At 40.6% G+C, this 19,505-nt stretch overlaps 1 protein-coding gene across 1 annotated transcript in view; it reads left to right on the forward strand.

Annotated features, from left to right (window-relative positions):
* The window catches only part of LOC106090330 (octopamine receptor beta-2R), a 578,458-nt gene that overhangs the window by 477,610 nt on the left and 81,343 nt on the right, over positions 1-19,505 (forward strand). The window contains exon 3 of the mRNA XM_059363600.1: positions 2,176-4,616. Coding sequence (XP_059219583.1) covers positions 3,586-4,616 — 1,031 coding nt within the window. The 5' untranslated portion in view covers positions 2,176-3,585. The remainder of the gene's footprint in view (positions 1-2,175; positions 4,617-19,505) is intronic.

Below are 19,505 nucleotides of genomic sequence, written 5' to 3' on the forward strand. Positions count from 1 at the left end.
ATAAAAATAAAAGGAGTAAGATTTTTTTGTTTGTAACACCTCGAAATATGCGTCTGAGACCGCATAAGGTATATATATTCTTGATCGTCATGTCATTTTAGGTCGATGTAGACGTCCGCCTGTCCTTCCGTCAGTACGTCCGTCCGTCTGTCTATCGAAAGCACGCTAACTTTCGAAGGAGTAAAGCTAGCCGCTTGAAATTTTGCACAAATACTTCCTATTAGTGTAGGTCGGTTGGGATTGTAAATGGGCCAAATCGGTCTATGTTTTGATATAGCTGCCATATAAACCCATCTTGGGTCTTAACTTCTTGAGTCTCTAGAGGGCGCAATTCTGGTCCGATTTGATAGAAATTTTGCACGTAGCGTTTTGGTATCACTTTCAACAACTGTGCTGAGGTATGGTTTGAATCGGTCCATGTTTTGATATAGCTGCCATATAAACCGATCTTGGGTCTTGACTTCTTGAGTCTTTAGAGGGCGCAATTTTGGTCCGATTTGACTGAAATTTAGCACAACGTGTTTTGTTGTGATATCCAATAACTGTGCCCAGTATGGTTCAAATTGGTTCATAACCTGATATAGCTGCCATATAAACCGATCTTGGGTCTTTATGTCTTGAGCCTTTAGAGAGCGCAATTCTTGTCCGATTTGACTGAAATTTAGCACAACGTGTTTTGTTATGATAACCAACAACTGTGCTAAGTGTGGTTCAAATTGGTTCATAACCTGATATAACTGACATATCAATTATGGTTGAAATCGGTACATAACCTGATATAGCTGCCATATATACAGATCTGGGGACTTCACTTCTTGAGCCTCTAGAGTACGCAATTCTTATCCGATTGCAATGGAATGTAGCACAACGTATTTTGTTATAATATCCAACAACTGTGCCGAGTATGGTTCAAATCGGTTCATAACCTGATATAGCTGCCATATAGACCGATCTTGGATCTTGACTTCTTGAGCCTCTACAGTGCGCAATTCTTATCCGATTTCAATGAAATTTTGCACGACGTGTTTTGTTATCACTTCCAATTATGGCACAAATCGGTATATAACTTGATATAGCTGCCATATAAACCGATCTGGGATCTTGACTTCTTGCGCCTCTAGAGGGCGCAATTCTCATCCGATTTGGCAGAAATTTTGTACAACGGCTTCTCTCATGACCTTCAACATACGTGTTTATAATGATCTGAATCGGTCTATAGCCTGATACAGCTCCCATATAAATCGATCTCTCTATTTTACTTCTTGAGCCCCCAAAGGGGGCAATTCTGGTTCGAATTGGCTGACCATTTACACAGGTCTCCAACATATAATTTAATTGTGGTCCAAATCGGACCATATCTTGATATTGCTCTACTAGCAGAGCAAATCTGTTCTTATATCGTTTTTTGCTTAAGAAGAGATGCCGGGAAAAGAACTCTACAAATGCGATTCATGGTGGAAGGTATATAAGATTCGGTCAGGCCGAACTTAGCACGCTCTTACTTGTTCCATCTAGACCATATCGTATAAGCAACCGTTCGAAAAATCACCAACTTGTCGGAATTGGGAAATAATACATCTTTGATAGACCTTAAAACGAAAGAGAAATTAAATAGAACCAGTATAGACGTGCTAAGTTCGGCCGGGCCGATTATTAGCAACCCTCCAACCCTCGTGTGTACCTTAAGTTCCAAAATATTCGCCAAATCGGCAAAAAGAAATGAACATTTAGCCGACCTGCTCTAATAAGAAGTATTTGTGTAAAAATTTCGAGCTCGAAGCTATACTCCTTCGACGGACGAACGTGGCTAAATGGATTAAGAATGAGTCTTAGGTCAATATTTCGATGACTTACAAATGGAATGACGAAGTTAGCATATGCACCATCCTGTGGTGGAGGGTATAATAATCCCCTACCACTAATATGGTAATTTCCAAGTCGTAATCGTAAAGTCGTAATCGCCAAGAATTAAATGGATTAATTTTATTTGCTTAGTTCGTATAAAACATTGAAGATTTAAGAGACACTTGCATATATAAAGAATTTTATTTCTGCCATAAATAACTATTTGATTTGATGAGGTGACACCCTGTATGCCGCCAGCACACATAAACACAATATCAAATAAAAAATTAATTTCGTTTTTTTTTTTTTTTTTGTTTCTCTCATCATCAGCGGAGAATGGCAAAGCCAACAGGGAAAAATGATAAAAATCAACTCAAGCACCGGCAGCAGAAGTCGCCTTCTCATCAGCGTCAGCAACAACGACAACAACAGCAACAACAATTAAGGAAAAGAACTAAAATTAATTTATAAAAAAAGCAAAAAAAAAGACAAAAACTCAGACACACAAAAATAAATTTAAACCACAAAGGAAGCAAAAAATAGAAACAAATTGAAAACTAGCGACAACTAACCAAAAAACGAATGAAGAGCAAAAAAAAGCAATTCAACTAAAAGTACAACGATTTTCAGAGTGAAATAGAATTTCCTTGTGTTTCCACACCAACACAAGGCAACCAACTGACTGGCTGGCTGGCTGTTTGTCTGTCTGTCTGTCTGTGGGTCCACCACGAACATCATCACCACCATCAACAGCGCCAACGCCACGGGATGTCGGGCAATGTGACCGCGACCTCGACCATCACAGAAATGAGGGAAATTTCTCCAATCGTCGGCAAAGGCAATAGCAGAAATAACCACAGCATCATCAGCATCACCACAAAAAACGCCAAACCAACCCGCGTCGCCTCTAACGCCGCCGCCAGCACTAAGAAATAATCAAAATTTTTTGAAAAAATAAACCAAAGAAGAAAAATATTCAAAAATAAGAGGAAGCAAATATTAATATAGTATGCAAAACAAATAAAATATCGAAAACAAGCAAAACAAATTTCAAAAAAAAAAAAAAAGTGGAAATAAAACTAAAAAATACCAACGCCAGAGAGACAACTTTTGGTCAACAGGCCAACAGCAAGCAACGAAAATTGAAAGAAAATTTTTAAAGCGTTTTTTTTTTCTTTCTTCTCGGACTTCTGGGGCGTTGAACATTTATTGTTTTCAACTCATCAGCGTCCTCCTCGCCATCATCATAAACATCATAATCGCCGTGATCATGATCATTGTCGTCGTTTTGGAAAATTAAGACTTTGAATAAAAATATTTTGAAATCGAGTCCTCAGTCGTCGTTAAGCATAAAAAAGATCAACGCGCGCGTGTGTTCAATGTTGAAAATTCCCAATAGCAAACAAAAAAAGAAATAAATACGAAAAAAATCATAACAACGTGTTTTTCGAAAGGGACTATTAAGAATAAATTGCACCCTTCCCCCCTCCCACCCCCTTCTCCCTTAAAGTGAGGAGAAAAAATTCACAACGACAACAAGTGAAAGTGAAAAAAAATGTGAATTTTCCGCAAAACAAAAGTTACCAAGCGAAAGAAAAAAAAATATTTAACAGCAATAACAAAAAAATCTAAAAAATATTAAAAAATTAAGACAAAAAAAAATTATTTTAAAAATATTTTGTTTTTGATTAGAAAAATTGCAATCAAAATTGTCCAGTCATCCAAAGAAAAGTGTTTGTAATGTCTACAAAAACTGCAATTGCAAGTGCATCTACAACCACCAACGCCAGCTACACCAAAGCATCAGCAACACCCAACAAGACTGCGTCAGCAACGGCAATAACATCACATGAGCATGATGCAAGGCCCCTAAGTGCAGCCGATAAGGCTGGAACAGGCGCCAACGACTCAAGTGCCAGTGGCAAGGCAGCCACCACCATCGCCACCACCACCACCACCACCTTCAATAGCAACACCGCCAGCAAAGTACTCAAGGAAAATGTTTTACATCGAATACGGCGGCACCGCAACAGAAGGTTGTGCCCAAACACCAAAGACTTGGCGGCCATCAAGACAATGCCTCCAGCAGCAGCCTCAGCATCAACATCAGCATCGCATAGTTGTGGATGGTCGGCTACCAGCCCTCACTGCCTTTCATCGGCAACAGCTCCTACGCCTACGTCGAGGATATCGTCCTCCCACTCTGCCCTTACCACCACTCATCTAAGTACAACCACCCTAGGCACTGCTCTTGCTGCTGCCTTTTGGCATGCAACAAATAGCATCAGCCTTGCCGCTGCTGCCACCATTGCTGGTGGTGGCCCTGCCCTGCATTCATCCCATAACCATCATAAAGCATCACATCAACACCCACTACCACCACCTGCCCCAGCGTTAAATGAATTTCTAGCCTATGACATGGATACCGGTCTGCACAGCATGTCATTGGTCGAAGGCGGTTCGTCGTTGGGTCAACAGCAGCAGCAACTGGAAGAGATATCCGCAAATGCCACCACAACTGCCGTTCAATATTTGCATAATGCAGCTGCCACTGCCACCTCTGCTTTAGCTGCTGTCAATGCATCGCTGTTTGATGACGCAGGTGGCGGTGGTGGTGGCGCCACCAATGGCACCGATATCACTGACGAAGGCAATTGGTTGGATGATCTGGGTTTGATTGTGAAAGCTGCCGCCATGTTGATAATCATTATTGCCGCCATATTTGGAAATCTACTTGTTATTATTTCTGTGATGCGTGTTAGGAAATTAAGGTAAGTCCTTAGGCTAATGTAGATATTTAGAGTTAAAGGATAACAAGAACATTAATTCAATTTCCAAAGGAAAGTTCATACAGATGGCCAAAAGAAAAATTTTTTGAAAAAAAAGAAAAAAGGCCTTAAGTTCGACCGGGCCGTAATTTGGGAATCCACCACCTTTCGTCATAACCTGGCCTAACACAAGTCCCTGTCCCAAATATCGGACAATAAATACGCTGTTTTATGGGTCCAAAACTTTAAATCGAGTGAACGTTCTATATGGCAGCTATATCCAAATCTGAGCCAATCTCGGCCATATTACACAAAGATGTCGAGGGGCCTTACTTAACTCCCTGTCCCGAATATCGGCGAAATCGGACAATACATGCGTCTTTTATGGGTTTAAAACCTTTAATCGAGAGATCGGTCTATATGGCAGCTATATCCAAATCGGAACCGATCTGGGCCATATTACACAAAGATGTCGAAGGTCCTAACTTAACTCACTGTTCTAAATTTTGGCGACATTGGGCGATAAATGCGCCTTTTATGGGTCTAAAACCATAAACCGAGAGATCGGTCTATATGGCAGCTATATCCAAATCTGAACCGATCTGGGCCATATCACACAAAGATGTCGAGGGCCCCAACTTAACTCACTGTCCCAAACTTTGGCGACATTGGACGATAAATGCGCCTTTTATGGGTCTAAAACCTTAAATCGATAGATGGGTCTATATGGCAGCTATATCCAAATCTGAACCGATCTGGGCCATATTACAGAAAGATGTCAAGGGGTTTAACACAACTCACTGTCCAAAATTTTGGCAAAATCGGGCAATAAATGCGTCTTTTATGGGTCCAAGACCTTATATCGAGAGATCGGTCTATATCGCAGCTATATCTAAATCTGAACCGATCTGGACCAAATTGAAGAAGGAAGTTGAAGGGCCCAACTCAACTCCCTGTCCAGAATCTCGGCGAAATCGGACAATAAATGCGACTTTTATGGGCCCAAACCTTAAATCGAGAGATCGGTCTATATGGCAGCTATATCCAAATCTGAACCGATCTGGGCCATATTACACAAAGATGTCAAGGGGCTTAATACAACTCACTGTCCGAAATTTTGGCAAAATCGGGCAATAAATACGTCTTTTATGGGCCCAAAACCTTAAATCGAGAGATCGGTCTATATGGCAGCTATATCCCAATCTGAACCGATCTAGGCCAAATTGCAAAATGATATCAAGGGGCTTAACACAGCTCACTGTCCAAAATTTTTGGCGATATCGGACAATAAATGCGCCTTCTATGGGCCCAAAACCTTAAATCGAGAGATCGGTCTATATGGCAGCTATATCCAAATCTGCACCGATCTTGGCCAAACTGCAAAAAGATGTCAAGGGACTTAACACAATTTCCTGTCTCGAATATGGGCGAAATCGGACAATAAGTGCGTCTTTCATGGAACCAAAACCTTTAATCGAGAGATCGGTCTATATGGCAGCTATATCCAAATCTGCACCGATCTAGGCCTAATTGATCGAAGGGCCCAACTGAACTCACTGCAACAAATTTCGGCGTCATCCGACAATAAATGCGCCTTTTATAGGCCCAAAACCTTAAATCGAGAGATCGGTCTATATGGCAGCTATATCCAAATCTGCACCGATCTTGGCCAAACTGCAAAAAGATGTCAAGGGACTTAACACAATTTCCTGTCTCGAATATGGGCGAAATCGGACAATAAGTGCGTCTTTCATGGAACCAAAACCTTTAATCGAGAGATCGGTCTATATGGCAGCTGTATCCAAATCTGAACCGATCTAGGCCTAATTGAAGAAGGATGCCGAAGGGCCCAACTGAACTCACTGCCCCAAATTTCGGCGTCATCGGACAATAAATGCGCCTTTTATAGGCCCAAAACCTTAAATCGAGAGATCGGTCTATATGGCAGCTATATCTAAATCTGGACCGATCTGAGCCACATTACAAAATGACATCGACTGGCCTAACATAACTCACTGTCCCAAATTTCAGCAAAATCGGATAATAAATGTGGCTTTTATGGGCCTAAGACCCTAAATTGGCGGATCGAACTATTTGGGGCCTATATCTAGATATAGTCCGATATAGCCCATCTTCGAACTTAACCTAACCTTATGCACAAAAAAAGAATCTGTGCAAAGTTTTAGCTTAATATCTCTATTATTAAAGACTGTAGCGTGATTTCAACAGACAAACGGACCGACAGAAGGACGGACAAACAGACGGACGGACAGACGGACGGACAGACGGACGGACAGACGGACGGACAGACGGACGGACAGACGGATGGACAGACGGACGGACAGACGGACGGACAGACGGACGGACAGACGGACGGACAGACGGACGGACAGAGGGACGGACAGACGGACGGAGAGACGGACGGACGGACAGTCGATCTGGCCATGTTCGTCTGTCCGTCAGTCCATCTGTCTGTCGAAAGCACGCTAACTTTCGAAGGAGTAAAACTAGCCGCTTGAAATTTTGCATAAATACTTCTTATTAATGTAGGTCAGTTGGTATTGTAAATGGGCCATATCGGTCCATATTTTGATATAGCTGCCATATAAACCGATCTTGGGTCTTGACTTCTTGAGCCTCTAGAGTGCGCAATTCGTATCCGATTGGAATGAAATTTTGCACGACGAGTTCTGTTATAACATTCAACAACTGTGTAGAGTATGGGTCAAATCGGTTCATAACCTGATATAGCTGCCATATAAACCGATCTTGGGTCTTGGCTTCTTTAGCCTCTAGAGGGCGCAATTCTTATCCGATTTGAATGAATTTTTACACGACGTGTTCTGTTATGATATCCAACAACTGTGCCGAGTATGGTTCGAATCGGTTCATAGCCTGATATAGCTTTCATATTAACAGATCTGGGGACTTGACTTCTTGAGCTTCTAGAGGGCGCAATTCCGATTTGGCTGAAATTTTGCATGACGTATTTGATTCTTACTTTCAACAACTTCTTTAAATAAGGTTCAAATCGGTTCATAACCTGATATAGCTGCCATATAAACCGATCTGGGATCTGGGATCTTGACTTCTTGATCCTCTGGAGGTCGCAATTATTATCCGATTTGCCTGAAATTTTGTACGACAGATCCTCTCATGACCATCAACATACGTGTTATTATGGTCTGAGTCGGTCTATAGCCCGATACAGCTCCCATATAAATCGATCTCTCTATTTTACTTCTTGAGCCCCCAAAGGGCGCAATTCTTATTCGAATTGGCTGACATTTTACACAGGTCTCCAACATATAATTTAATTGTGGTCCAAACCGGACCATATCTTGATATCGCTCTAATAGCAGAGAAAATCTTTTCTTATGTCCTTTTTTTTTGCCTAAGAAGAGATGGCGGGAAAAGAACTCGACAAATGCGATCCATGGTGGAGGGTATATAAGATTCGACCAGGCCGAACTTAGCACGCTTTTATTTGTTTTTAATTCTTTTTTTTTTCCTGGTCAGATTGGGGGAGGGGGATTGCTCTCCTACACGTCCTTTCATTTGAGTGCAATATATTCTTGGTCATCCTACATGACAGTTTGGTGTTGTTACTATTGGTTGGAGAGGAGAGGTCCCCCCGATGCTAAGAACCAAACGACAATTTATTTGAGTGTTTTTATGGCCGCGATCTACTTCCCCTGCGGAACGGTAGTACGTGACCCAGATAATTGAATGCTTATATCAACATTAGATTCGAACTGTACTGTCATAGATCTTTTTTTTTAATTGACATATTTTACCGATCAAACTGCACATCCTATTGAAGGGTATTTAGTGGGTGGGCCGGTGCCAGACTCTGTCCTAATTGTGCATGCCAGATTCGTAGTCAACTCCCAAAGACCTTTCATTCGATACCCATTTTGTGACGTTAGACATCTACGCCCGTTTTGGAGGTTTTGGTGTTGGTGAGGCCCCGTAGACACAATGGTCCAATTGCTTATAACAGATGTGTACTCGGCTTCCAAATATCTTTGGTTAGATACCCATATTGCCCCATCGCTAAATATGTCCTGTTGAGGGGTTTTGGGGGGTGGGGAGGCGCCTCAGACATCAAGGAATATATTTTTATATCAGCATTGGACTCTACCTTAAATAGCTTTCATTTGATATCCATATTGTCTAAATCAGAAAAAATTTGTCCTGCTAGAGGGTTTTGGGGGTGGAGAGGGCCCTCAGACACAAAAAAATTAATTATTATATTCTGCTTTTGAATACCTTTCATTTGACACCCATATTGCCCAAAACGGTTAAAGTGTCCTGTTGGGTGGGGCTTTTGAGGGTGGGGGACCCCCGACACTTAGGGCTACATTTTAATAACAAGTTCGTACTCTACTCTTAAATACCGTTCATTTGGTACCCATATTGCCCAAAGGGGTGAAAGTGTCCTTTTAAAAATTTTTTGGGGGTAGGGGACCCCCGAAAATTAAGAGTGACATTTGTATACCAAATTCGTACTCTGCTCTTAAATACCTTTCATTTGGCACCCATATTGTCCGAATCGGTACACATGTCCGTTCAGGTTGGTTTTGTGATGGGGCGTCCCCCCAGGTTATTTGGCACCCCAATTTTGTGTTTTTGAGATACCATAAATTGGCATACAAAATTTTGCTCAAACTCTAGCATCTGTCAAAACTTCATGAAAATCGGTTCAGCCTTTTTTGAGTCTATACGGAACAGACAAACAAACAAAGCTCAACAATTTCATTATTATATAATAGACTAGCTGATCCGGGCCCGCTCCTCTGCGCCTTCTTTTACTTTAAGGAGTTAACAGGATAAGGCGTCCCCCGAACACATGGCCCCAAAATATTGTAGGTTATCAAATTCGTTTTCTAATCTCAAATACCTTTCATTTGAGCCAAATATTGACATGGTTGAAATATTTTTTCCCTTTGGTGGTGTTTTGGGAAAGGGGTGATGCCCTAAATACATGGTCCTACATTTGGATATCAAATTCGTATTCTACTCCCAAATACCTTTATTTGAGCCCCATATTGCGATGGTTAGTAAGAAATTGCTGTTTGTGGGGTATTTTGGGAAAGGGGTAGACCCCTAGAAAATTGGTCCCAAAAGAGGGTATCAATTCTTGGTCGACTCCCCAAAACCTTTAATTTAAGCCCACCATTGTCATGGTCGGTAAGTATGACCGATTTAGGGGTGGTTTGGGGAGTGTGGTGGTCCCCCAAATTCTAAGCCCTGAAAATATTTCAGCACGTGCTCTATTCTCATATATCTCCATATATCATTTATTTGAACCCCATATTGCCTTTGACCTCAAAATTGGATATCAAATTCGTTTTCTAATCTCATTTATACTCCTTATTGCAAAAGTCAGCAAATATGTCCGGTTTGGGGTATTGGCCCTAAAAACTATGAATATTTAGTTCCACTCTCTTTATGACCTAAATTATCTTGGTGAGCAAGTACGTCCTATTTGGGGGTTGTTATGGTGGTGGGACATGCCCTAGACAGTTGGACCCCAATGTTGATATCAGATATATGGTCTACTCCCACATACCTTTAATTTAAGTACCATATTGCCATAGTCGGCAAACATGACCAGTTTGGGGGGTGTTTTGAGGAATGGGCGGTCACTCAGTGAGTAGGCCTTGAAAAAATATATGGGATTCGTGTTCTACTCTAAAAACCCTCTTATTTGAGCCTTACATTGCAATAGTCAGCAAATACTTCCTAGTTGGGTGGTGTTGGGGTGGCCCCATAAACACTTTTCCCGAATATTGATATCAAATTCGTGCTTTACTTCCAAAGACCTTTCATTTGGGCCCCATATTGCTATGGTCGTAAATTTGTCCCCATTGGGGGGTGTTTTTGGGGAGAGGCGGCCCACCAAACACTTTGTCCCATATTTTGATATCAGATTCGTACACTCAAATACCTTTTATTTAAGCCCCATATTCCCATGGTCAGTAAATAAGTCCTGTTTGGGGGTGTTTTGGGGATGGGGTGGACCCCCAGAAACGTGGTCCCACATTTGGATATCAGATTTGTATTCTTCTCGTAAATACCTTTCATTTGAGTCCCATATTGCTATGGTCGGTAAATACGTCCGATTTAGGGGTGTTTTGGGGGGTTGGGGTGGTCCCCCTAGCACTTGGTCCGACAATTGGATATCAGATACGTTTTCTTTTCCTAAATACCTTTCATTTGAGTTCCATATTGTGGTGATTGGCCTAAATATATGTTTGGTAGGTTTTAGGGTGGGGGAGCCCCCCTAGGTACCCCATCAGAAATTTGGATACCAAATTTTAAATTTTAGGGTACTATATGAGAGGACACAAAATTTCGCTAAAATCGCACCACCCATCTCCGAGATCTGGCGTTTCTGAAAATTAGGGTAAGGGGGAGGGTCCGCCCCCCCTTCAGATATCAAAAAATGTAGTACCCTGTTTTCACCACGGGGTCAATATGTACCATATGTGAAAATTTCAAGAAAATCGATTCAGCCGTTTCGGAGTCTATAAGGAACACACAAACATACACACAAACAAACACAAATAGATATTTGATTGCGAACCTATTTGGATGAACGGACTAGGCTATCTCGACTTGAAATGTAATGACGATCAAAAATTTATATCAATATTTCAAGGTTGGCAAACGTAATAACAAGATGAGTATACTGTGATGATGATGGTAATAAAATAACGCTGTTAGATAATTCTCTCCTCCACATAACCAACTTTCCATGTTAATAGTTATACATTAGCCCATTATAAAAGCCAATGTTTATTAACCTTTAATTTTTCGGTGACCTTCCACCCAATGTAAATGGTAGACGACAAATAAAAATACAATTACCCTCGATAAATAATTATACAAACCACTAAGCAAACATCGTTTAATAATTCCCACAGTGCAAATGTAACTGAAATTTGTACCATTTCAAAGGAACAATTTAAAATCAATAGCTTTTAATTACGAAGGTCATAATTATCATAAACGAGCGCCGTTGTGGCATTCAATACCTGCTCCTTAATTAATGGTGCCAAGCAGCGTATTCAGCGCGTTAAAATTCAATTAAAATTAAATAGCAATAATGGCATAAATAACACCCCACCTGTACAAGTTGGGTAACAAGTATGTAGCTGCAAGTGGACTGTATATTATAGTATTGCTCCCAAAGTGTAAAACATGGAAAAAAAGCAGATAAAGTAAAACACCACAGGTCAGACTTCAATTGATATTATTTATTGGTAATCCGCAAATCCTCACCGCTTTCTTAAGTTGCTGCTGCACAAGTGATTTTATGACGGTGCGAGAAAGGTAAAAGCGCATAGTTTTATAAAAAGGGCGAATTGGAAATTTGGTTAACATGGCCGCCCTTTATCCATTTGAGTGAAAGCTTTTGGCCCTTTTGCATAGAATGGATAAAGGGTTGCCAAGTTGACCAAAATAAGTGAATCCATGGGAAGTAAACTTAGAGATACTTAATAAATATGCAATTCAGTGTAATTTAATTCATTTAATTCAATTGTAATATTTATTTTGTTGAACTGGCTTCAACATGCCGGCCCCCTTGCACTAGTGCAATTTAATATTGACAGGGACCAGAAATTGTCCACCCAAAGATGGTGCTTTGGGCGATGGGCATCGTAGAGGAGGTTTGTATCATGCCGGCCTTTAAAATCTTGGGAAGCAGATCGTTAGCAATTACGACCTCGATGTTCTTTGGTGCAAAGAAGTGTGGATCCGCTAAGTCGGTTATCTGGTCATAGGTCTTCTTTAATTTCACATCTGACACCGTTGTTGGAAGCATCATATTCAGCTGCGGCTTTACTACACCAGACACTTGTATTTTGGCAGTGGGGTCTTGGTAAGACTGCAGATTGAGCGTGCAGTATTCTTTTCCATCTTTTCTTGTTGTGTTGAGGTGTAGTCTTTCAACCAAGCCTCGTACAATTATTGTTTGAATGCCGCCTGAGTTCAATAGGACCCTTGTTTTCTCTGGACCTCTCGGAGTAAGACATCGTGCCAGGGCAGTGGGCAGAAAAACGTGCGTTTTTGTCCGTCGGCTGAGGCGCTCGTCAACGCATGATTTCTTCCGTTGTGTAGATGAAGATGGACGTCTTTGGTCTACAGATTTGGATCGTGATGGAGTTTGAGGTCTGCTGTTGTGAACTGTTCTTTTTGCAGCTGCATCCATGTGTATAAGTGTGTGATGGTGATTTTGGCACACCATGCACGTTTTTCTCGACGGACACCAGTGCCTCGTGTGTGCCGTGCAAAGGCAGTTAAAGCAGAAGCCCTTCTCCTTCACTACTTCCCTTCTCTTAACCACTGGCATGCGAAGAAACTTTGGACAAGACGTGAGGAAATGTCGGTCGTCACAGACGCGACATTTTGGAACGCTAGATGCAGAACTAAATGTAAGATGTGTTAAATATGTGAACGGAAGAACAAAAAAAATATGAGTTAGGCATTTGGCAAGATACAAAGCTTGACTAAAGGGCGAGTAAGTACCCCACTTTGGGTACGTATCTCAGCAACTCTTACGTTAGAATCTTTTCCTTGAAAAACTTTAATGACTCTACCTAGACACCATTCACTAGGCGGAAGGTTGTCTTCTTTGATGACCACAAAGTCATTTTCCTTCAAATTTTGTTGAGCTGCTTTCCATTTGTACCGACGTTGTAACTCGGAGATGTAATCAGTTTTCCAGCGCCTAGCGAATTGAATCTGGATGGCTTTGAGCCTTTGCCAGCGGTTAATAATTGATAAATTATCAGAATATTCTTCGGGAACAGAAATTAGCGCAGCTCCTCTCAGCAGATGACCAGGAGTCAATGGTAGCAGATCGGAGGGGTTCTCAGTCATGGGAGAGAGTGGTCGAGAGTTCAGTACACTCTCTATTCTGACAAGGAGTGTCGAAAACTCTTCGAATGTGAATTTCGTATTGGAGGCAACTTTTCGTAAATGAGACTTCATGCTCTTTACAGCTGCCTCCCACAAACCACCCATATGTGGAGCATGCGGAGGTATAAAGTGCCACGAAAATCCGTGCAAGTTATATTTCTCCGAGACAGATTTATGAACAGTCTTAAGAAAATTCTTGAATTCTTGAGCTAGGGATCTACTGGCACCAACGAAATTCGTGCCGTTGTCTGAAAACATTTTGTTGGGAAATCCTCGTCGTCCAACAAATCGATTAAACGTAGATAAGAATGCCTCAGTTGAAAGGTCTGAACAAGCCTCTAGATGAATGGCTCGAGTAGATAGACATACAAAAATTGCAGCGTATCCTTTCTGCAGTTTCGCATTACGCAGTTTAGAAGTTTTTAACTCGAAAGGGCCAGCAAAGTCAACTCCAGTGTTGGTAAATGGCAACGAAAATGTACATCTCTCAGTAGGAAGTGCGGCCATGAGTTGACTTCTTATACGATGCTTGTAAATTGTACATGTTTTGCAATTTCTCACACAATGTTTTATGGCATTTTTCAGTCGTATGATGTAAAACTCTTGACGAATTGCACGCAACATTATTTGATGTTCAGAATGAAGCAGGATTTTATGCGTGAATTCGATGAAGAGTTTACAAAATCGAGATTTTTCAGGCAATATAATTGGATGACGCTCATTGTAACTCAAATCAGAATTTGCTAAGCGTCCATTTACGCGAAGCAGTTTGTGTTCATCGAGAAAAGGGTTGAGAGGAAGTAATTTACTTTTCGAACTTATGCGCTGATTACTTTCGAGAGCTTTATATTCACAGTGATAATGAACAATCTGAGCAGATTTAATTAAGAGATTTTTTACCGTTTGAATTTCCTGAGCGCTTATGTACGGATTTTCCATTTCTGAACTAGCTCGTTTTTGGCATTTCCTTATGAATCTAAACAAATAGCAAATTACTCTCAATGCACGGCTAAAAGACGAAAATCGATCAAGGATGTCTTCAATTTCAGTTTGGGTTTGATAAGAACATATCTTTCTCTCCATTTCAGATTCCTTTAGCGCTATTTGTTTTGGCCAGTAATCTGGGTTCTTCGTCAGCCAGTTAGGCCCATGCCACCAAAGTGCATTTGTCGCCAATTCCGATGGAGCAGCGCCACGTGTACCCAGATCAGCAGGGTTATCGTTTGTGGGAACGTGTCTCCAGTTGGCGTTGCCCACGTTATCTAATATCTCTGATATCTTATTAGCTACGAAAGTTTTCCAGTGAAATGGTGGTTTGTTAAGCCACGCTAACGTTATTGTAGAATCAGACCACAGATATATCTCAGTAACAGAAAAATGCAGGTTTCTACCAACGCATTTCATCAATTTTGAAAGCAAAGCTGCTCCACATAACTCAAGCCTTGGTAGACTAACAGTCTTTAAAGGTGCAACCTTGCTTTTAGATACCAGTAAATGAGAGGAAACAGTATTATCTGAAGAAACAGAGCGAATATACAAGCAGGCACAGTACGCTTTCTCTGATGCGTCACAGAATCCATGAATTTGTACCTTGCTTTCTGGCGCAAACTGAATCCAACGAGGAATCTTTATGGTCTCAATATCAGGAAATCCGGAAATGAAATCCTTCCATCTCTCAAGTGAATGTGGTTTTACCTCTTCGTCCCAATCAGTTCCATCCATCCATAATTGTTGCAAAAGAATTTTGGCCACCACTATTATAGGTGCCAACCAACCAGCAGGGTCGAAAAGTTTGGCCACAATCGATAGAATTTTACGTTTAGTAAATGGAGCAGAAGGAAAATCCAAATTGGCAACTTTGTAGAGAAATGTATCAGTCATGGCATTCCATCGAATGCCTAGAGTTTTCGTTTCGCTAGAATCTTCGAGTTTTAGAAAATCTTCGTACAGAAGATCCTCGGGGGGCAAATTTTTCAGTATTTGTGGGTGATTTGCCGTAAGTTTCTTTAACGGAAATCCAGCGGTAGACAGCAAATCTATTAACTCCAAGAGAAATGATTTTGCTTCAATTATAGAATGTCCTCCCGAAAGGATATCGTCAACGTAAACTTGATCCTTCAGAACAGATGCCGCCACTGGATGCGTGGACTTTCCGTCTTCACTTAATTGTAGCAGAGTCCGAATGGCCATATATGGAGCACAGTTTACTCCAAATGTTACTGTTTTTAAACAGTAATCTTGAATTTTTTCAGTAGGTGATTTTCTAAATACAATTCTTTGAAAATCCCTGTCAGTGTCATGAACATAGATTTGGCGATACATCTTCTGAATATCGCCATTAAAAACATATTTAAAGAAACGCCACCTTAAAATGACATTCATCAAATCATTTTGTAAAATTGGCCCAGTATGTAGGACGTCGTTCAGAGAAAAGCCCGAAGATGTCTTCTTAGAAGCATTGAAAACGACTCTGACTTTGGTTGAGACTCTTTCAGGTTTTACCACAGCATGGTGTGGTAAGTAATAAGAACCGTAACGAGAGTTGTCACAAATTTCAGTAGATGTGGTTATTTCCATGTGGTCAAGATCCAGATATTCCGATAGCACATTACAGTATACCGAAGCTAGTTCGGCCGATTTCTCAAAAGTTTTCTCCATCCTCATAAACTGACCCATAGCCGCTCGTCTTGACGACCCAAGGAAAGACTCCGGGGGGAGATCATGTTGGAAGGGCAACCTCACAACATATCTTCCATCAGATCGACGAGTTGTCGTCTCTTTGTAAAACTGTTCACACCACATGTCATATTCAGAAACAGATTTCAGTACTGGAACTTCCTCTAGTTCCCAAAATTTCTTAATTTGCTCATTTATGGGGTCAGAACACGTTACCCACGACGCAAACGTATTAACTGAACGAACGGTTGGAGGGCCGCTCAATATCCACCCGAATTCAGTTTCCTGTGCCAAAAGAGTTCCAGAAACATTCTTTTGCACCCCAGGTTTCAGAATAAACGGTAAAACATCGCTTCCCAATAGCATATCTATCTGAGCAGGCTTACAGAAATTTGGATCAGCTAGATCCATTCGTCTTAATTCAGACCAATCAGAAATACGGGTAGGATTCGCAGGCATTAAGTGATTCATATTAGAAATTAATACAGCGGTTATATTCAGTCTAAAATCAGACTTTCGAGATTTAAGAACAAGATGACAAAGCCTTGAGGAGTTTTCCAAAATCGTACCTCCAAGACCAGAGATCGTTGTGAACGATTTCTTCGTTGGTATGGAAAATCTGTTAACAATTCGATTTGAAACTAAAGACTCTTGAGAACCTTGGTCAATAAATACCCTCACTGTAAAATTTGTTCCCAAGTGTTCTAAGTCTACAAGAGCCGTTGGCAGAACGGTGGCTTCATTAGAATTAGCAAAATGAGATTGAACAAACGATGTCGAATTGGAGAAAGCACCAGCCGACGTGGTCGGTTGCTCTTCGTACTGCGCATCAATATGGAAAGACGTCACTTGGGTCTGTGGGTTATATTGAGATCCATCACGATCCGTAGTATTACCAGTATCAGGATGCAACAGAGTGTGATGCTGTTGCTGACATTTCAGACAGAGCTTGTCACTTTGGCAAGTCTGGGCATTATGTCCGTAGGACAGGCAATTTCCACAAACTTTGTTGTCATTCACGAACTTTTGCTTTTGCGATAGCGACCAGGACTTAAATTTCGCACAAGAACGCAGCGCATGGTTCTGCTTGCATACTCTACAGGGTCGGAAATTTACTTCAGATTTTGCATGAAAGTTCTGTGATTTGTTTGAAACAGGAGGATGATTCCTCATATCAGAAATAGACTCGAGCATATCCAGTCTCTTAGAGATGAAATCGTCCAGTTGGTCCCAAGAAGGCATCCGTTTATGATCAGTGAGTGAACTCTCCCAAGCAGTCAAAGTTTCTTCAGGCAACTTTGACGAAACCCAATAAACCAACATAGGGTCCCATGACATTACGGAAACATTGTATGTTTTCAAAACTGATAGACAATTGTTGATTGTATACTGTAGATTTCGCAAATTCTTTCCTTTCTCTGAACTCACATGTTCAATTTCGAATATTTTCCTCAGTTGGTGGTTAATGAGAATCCGCTTGTTCTCATATCGCTGCCGCAACGCTTCCCATGCTAGATCAAAATTGTCATCAGTCAAAGAAAAACGTTTAACAATTTGGTTTGGTTCACCACGGGTCTTCGCCCTGAGGTGAAACAGCTTTTGTGCGGGGGATAGTTTAGGGTGTTTTCCATAAATGGCAGAAAACATATCCCTAAAACTAGGCCATTTATCGTACCCACCGCTAAACAGTTCAGTGTCGCAGGGTGGAACTTTAAGAGAAAAACCAGATTCGGGACACTTGGACTCAGGCGCATCTCTCAGCACTGAAGTTTCATGTTTCTGTTTTTCAATCTGCATTAAATCCAAAATGGATGCTTTGCAATTCTTGTAAGATCTACAAGACTCAGTGAATTTAGAGTGAATCGACTCTCTCACCTCTTTAGTGCTCTCAGGTTTCTCAGAAGTCATATCAGTTTCGTACACCAGAACAAGTTGACGCCAGCGGCGTTCCAAATCATCAAGTTCGACTTGCAAACTTGAAGATGTGTGGTCTTCAATTGGAATAGCAGAAAAATTCGCGCAAAAGGTGACCACTTGGTCGGAGAAAAAAATGAACTTTTGAGAACTCATTGTGGAAAAGAGCAAGAAACGGAAAGTCCCACAAGATTGAAATCCAAAACCGCAGAAACAGAAAAAAAAAAAAAAAACTTCGAACTCGGGCAGAAGAAACATGATCTAAGTATTGTTTTCAAATAGAGAACCGAAATCAACAAAGTTGTCCTTGCAATTCGTAGCTCCCAGAACTAAATCTCATTCGTTTCGAATCTTTTACGAATACGAAAGCGAATCACTGAATGGCAATAATTCAATAAAGGAAATGTAATGTATACTTGAAATTTTATATAAAAATAAATTTCAAATCGCAGACAAGAAAAAGCTGTGAGGTTTTAGCATAGACGTCAATAAATTGTATCAGAAATTTCAAGTAACGCTTCAGAAAGTGTAATGCATGTACATGAAAATGTAAATCATCGATTTAATTCAGACAAGCATAAATTTCAGTCTATTCTATAGTTGATGAAAATCCCAAATTAATCAATTGATTTGCGGATTGTTTAACAGGCGATAAAGAAATGTCCCCAAACACCCGAAGAGCATGTATTCAGGCCTTAATGCGATCGAATACATGGCAGTGTACTCGGATTTATAAGAAATTTTTTTTTTTTTTTTTTTTTTTTTTTTTTTTTTTTGTGCTGGGCACAATTTATTCAAGTATATTCAATGTATATATATATTCGATTTGATAACTAATTAATTTAATATGTCATCATACAGCTTAACAAATTTATCTTTTTTCATTAAAAAATTGTTTCCAGTTACGACAACTTCTCTAGTCGAGCTCCATTGTCTTGTTATTGTAAGAATTTAAAAATATCATGCAAAACTTCAATGTATTCGGACGTAATTTGTCCGAGGTAGTTTGTACAGATGTGTCCTACTGTATTATTTGCAAGTAACAACATACGATGACAACATACGATACTATTGCAATAAATGGTATCGCTTTTACGATAGAGTGTATACGTTTCCCCAAATAAACAAAAGACTCACCAGCCTCCTGCCACTATGTGTAATGTAAATGGCTATCGTTCTATCTAAGCCAGTAATCTTCCTCACAATTATGATGGTGGTGTTAGTGATGCTCTTGAACGTATGCCTTGATGTGATAAAATTGACGGTAACACTATCCACAGTGTCGAAATGATCCAATCGTTGTTTATATCTTGTCTTAGTCTCCTGGTTTCTATCAAGCCTCCACAAATGCTAATGCCAATAATTTTCCTT

This window comes from Stomoxys calcitrans, chromosome 2, assembly GCF_963082655.1.
Source record: "Stomoxys calcitrans chromosome 2, idStoCalc2.1, whole genome shotgun sequence".
Lineage (NCBI taxonomy): Eukaryota > Metazoa > Arthropoda > Insecta > Diptera > Muscidae > Stomoxys > Stomoxys calcitrans.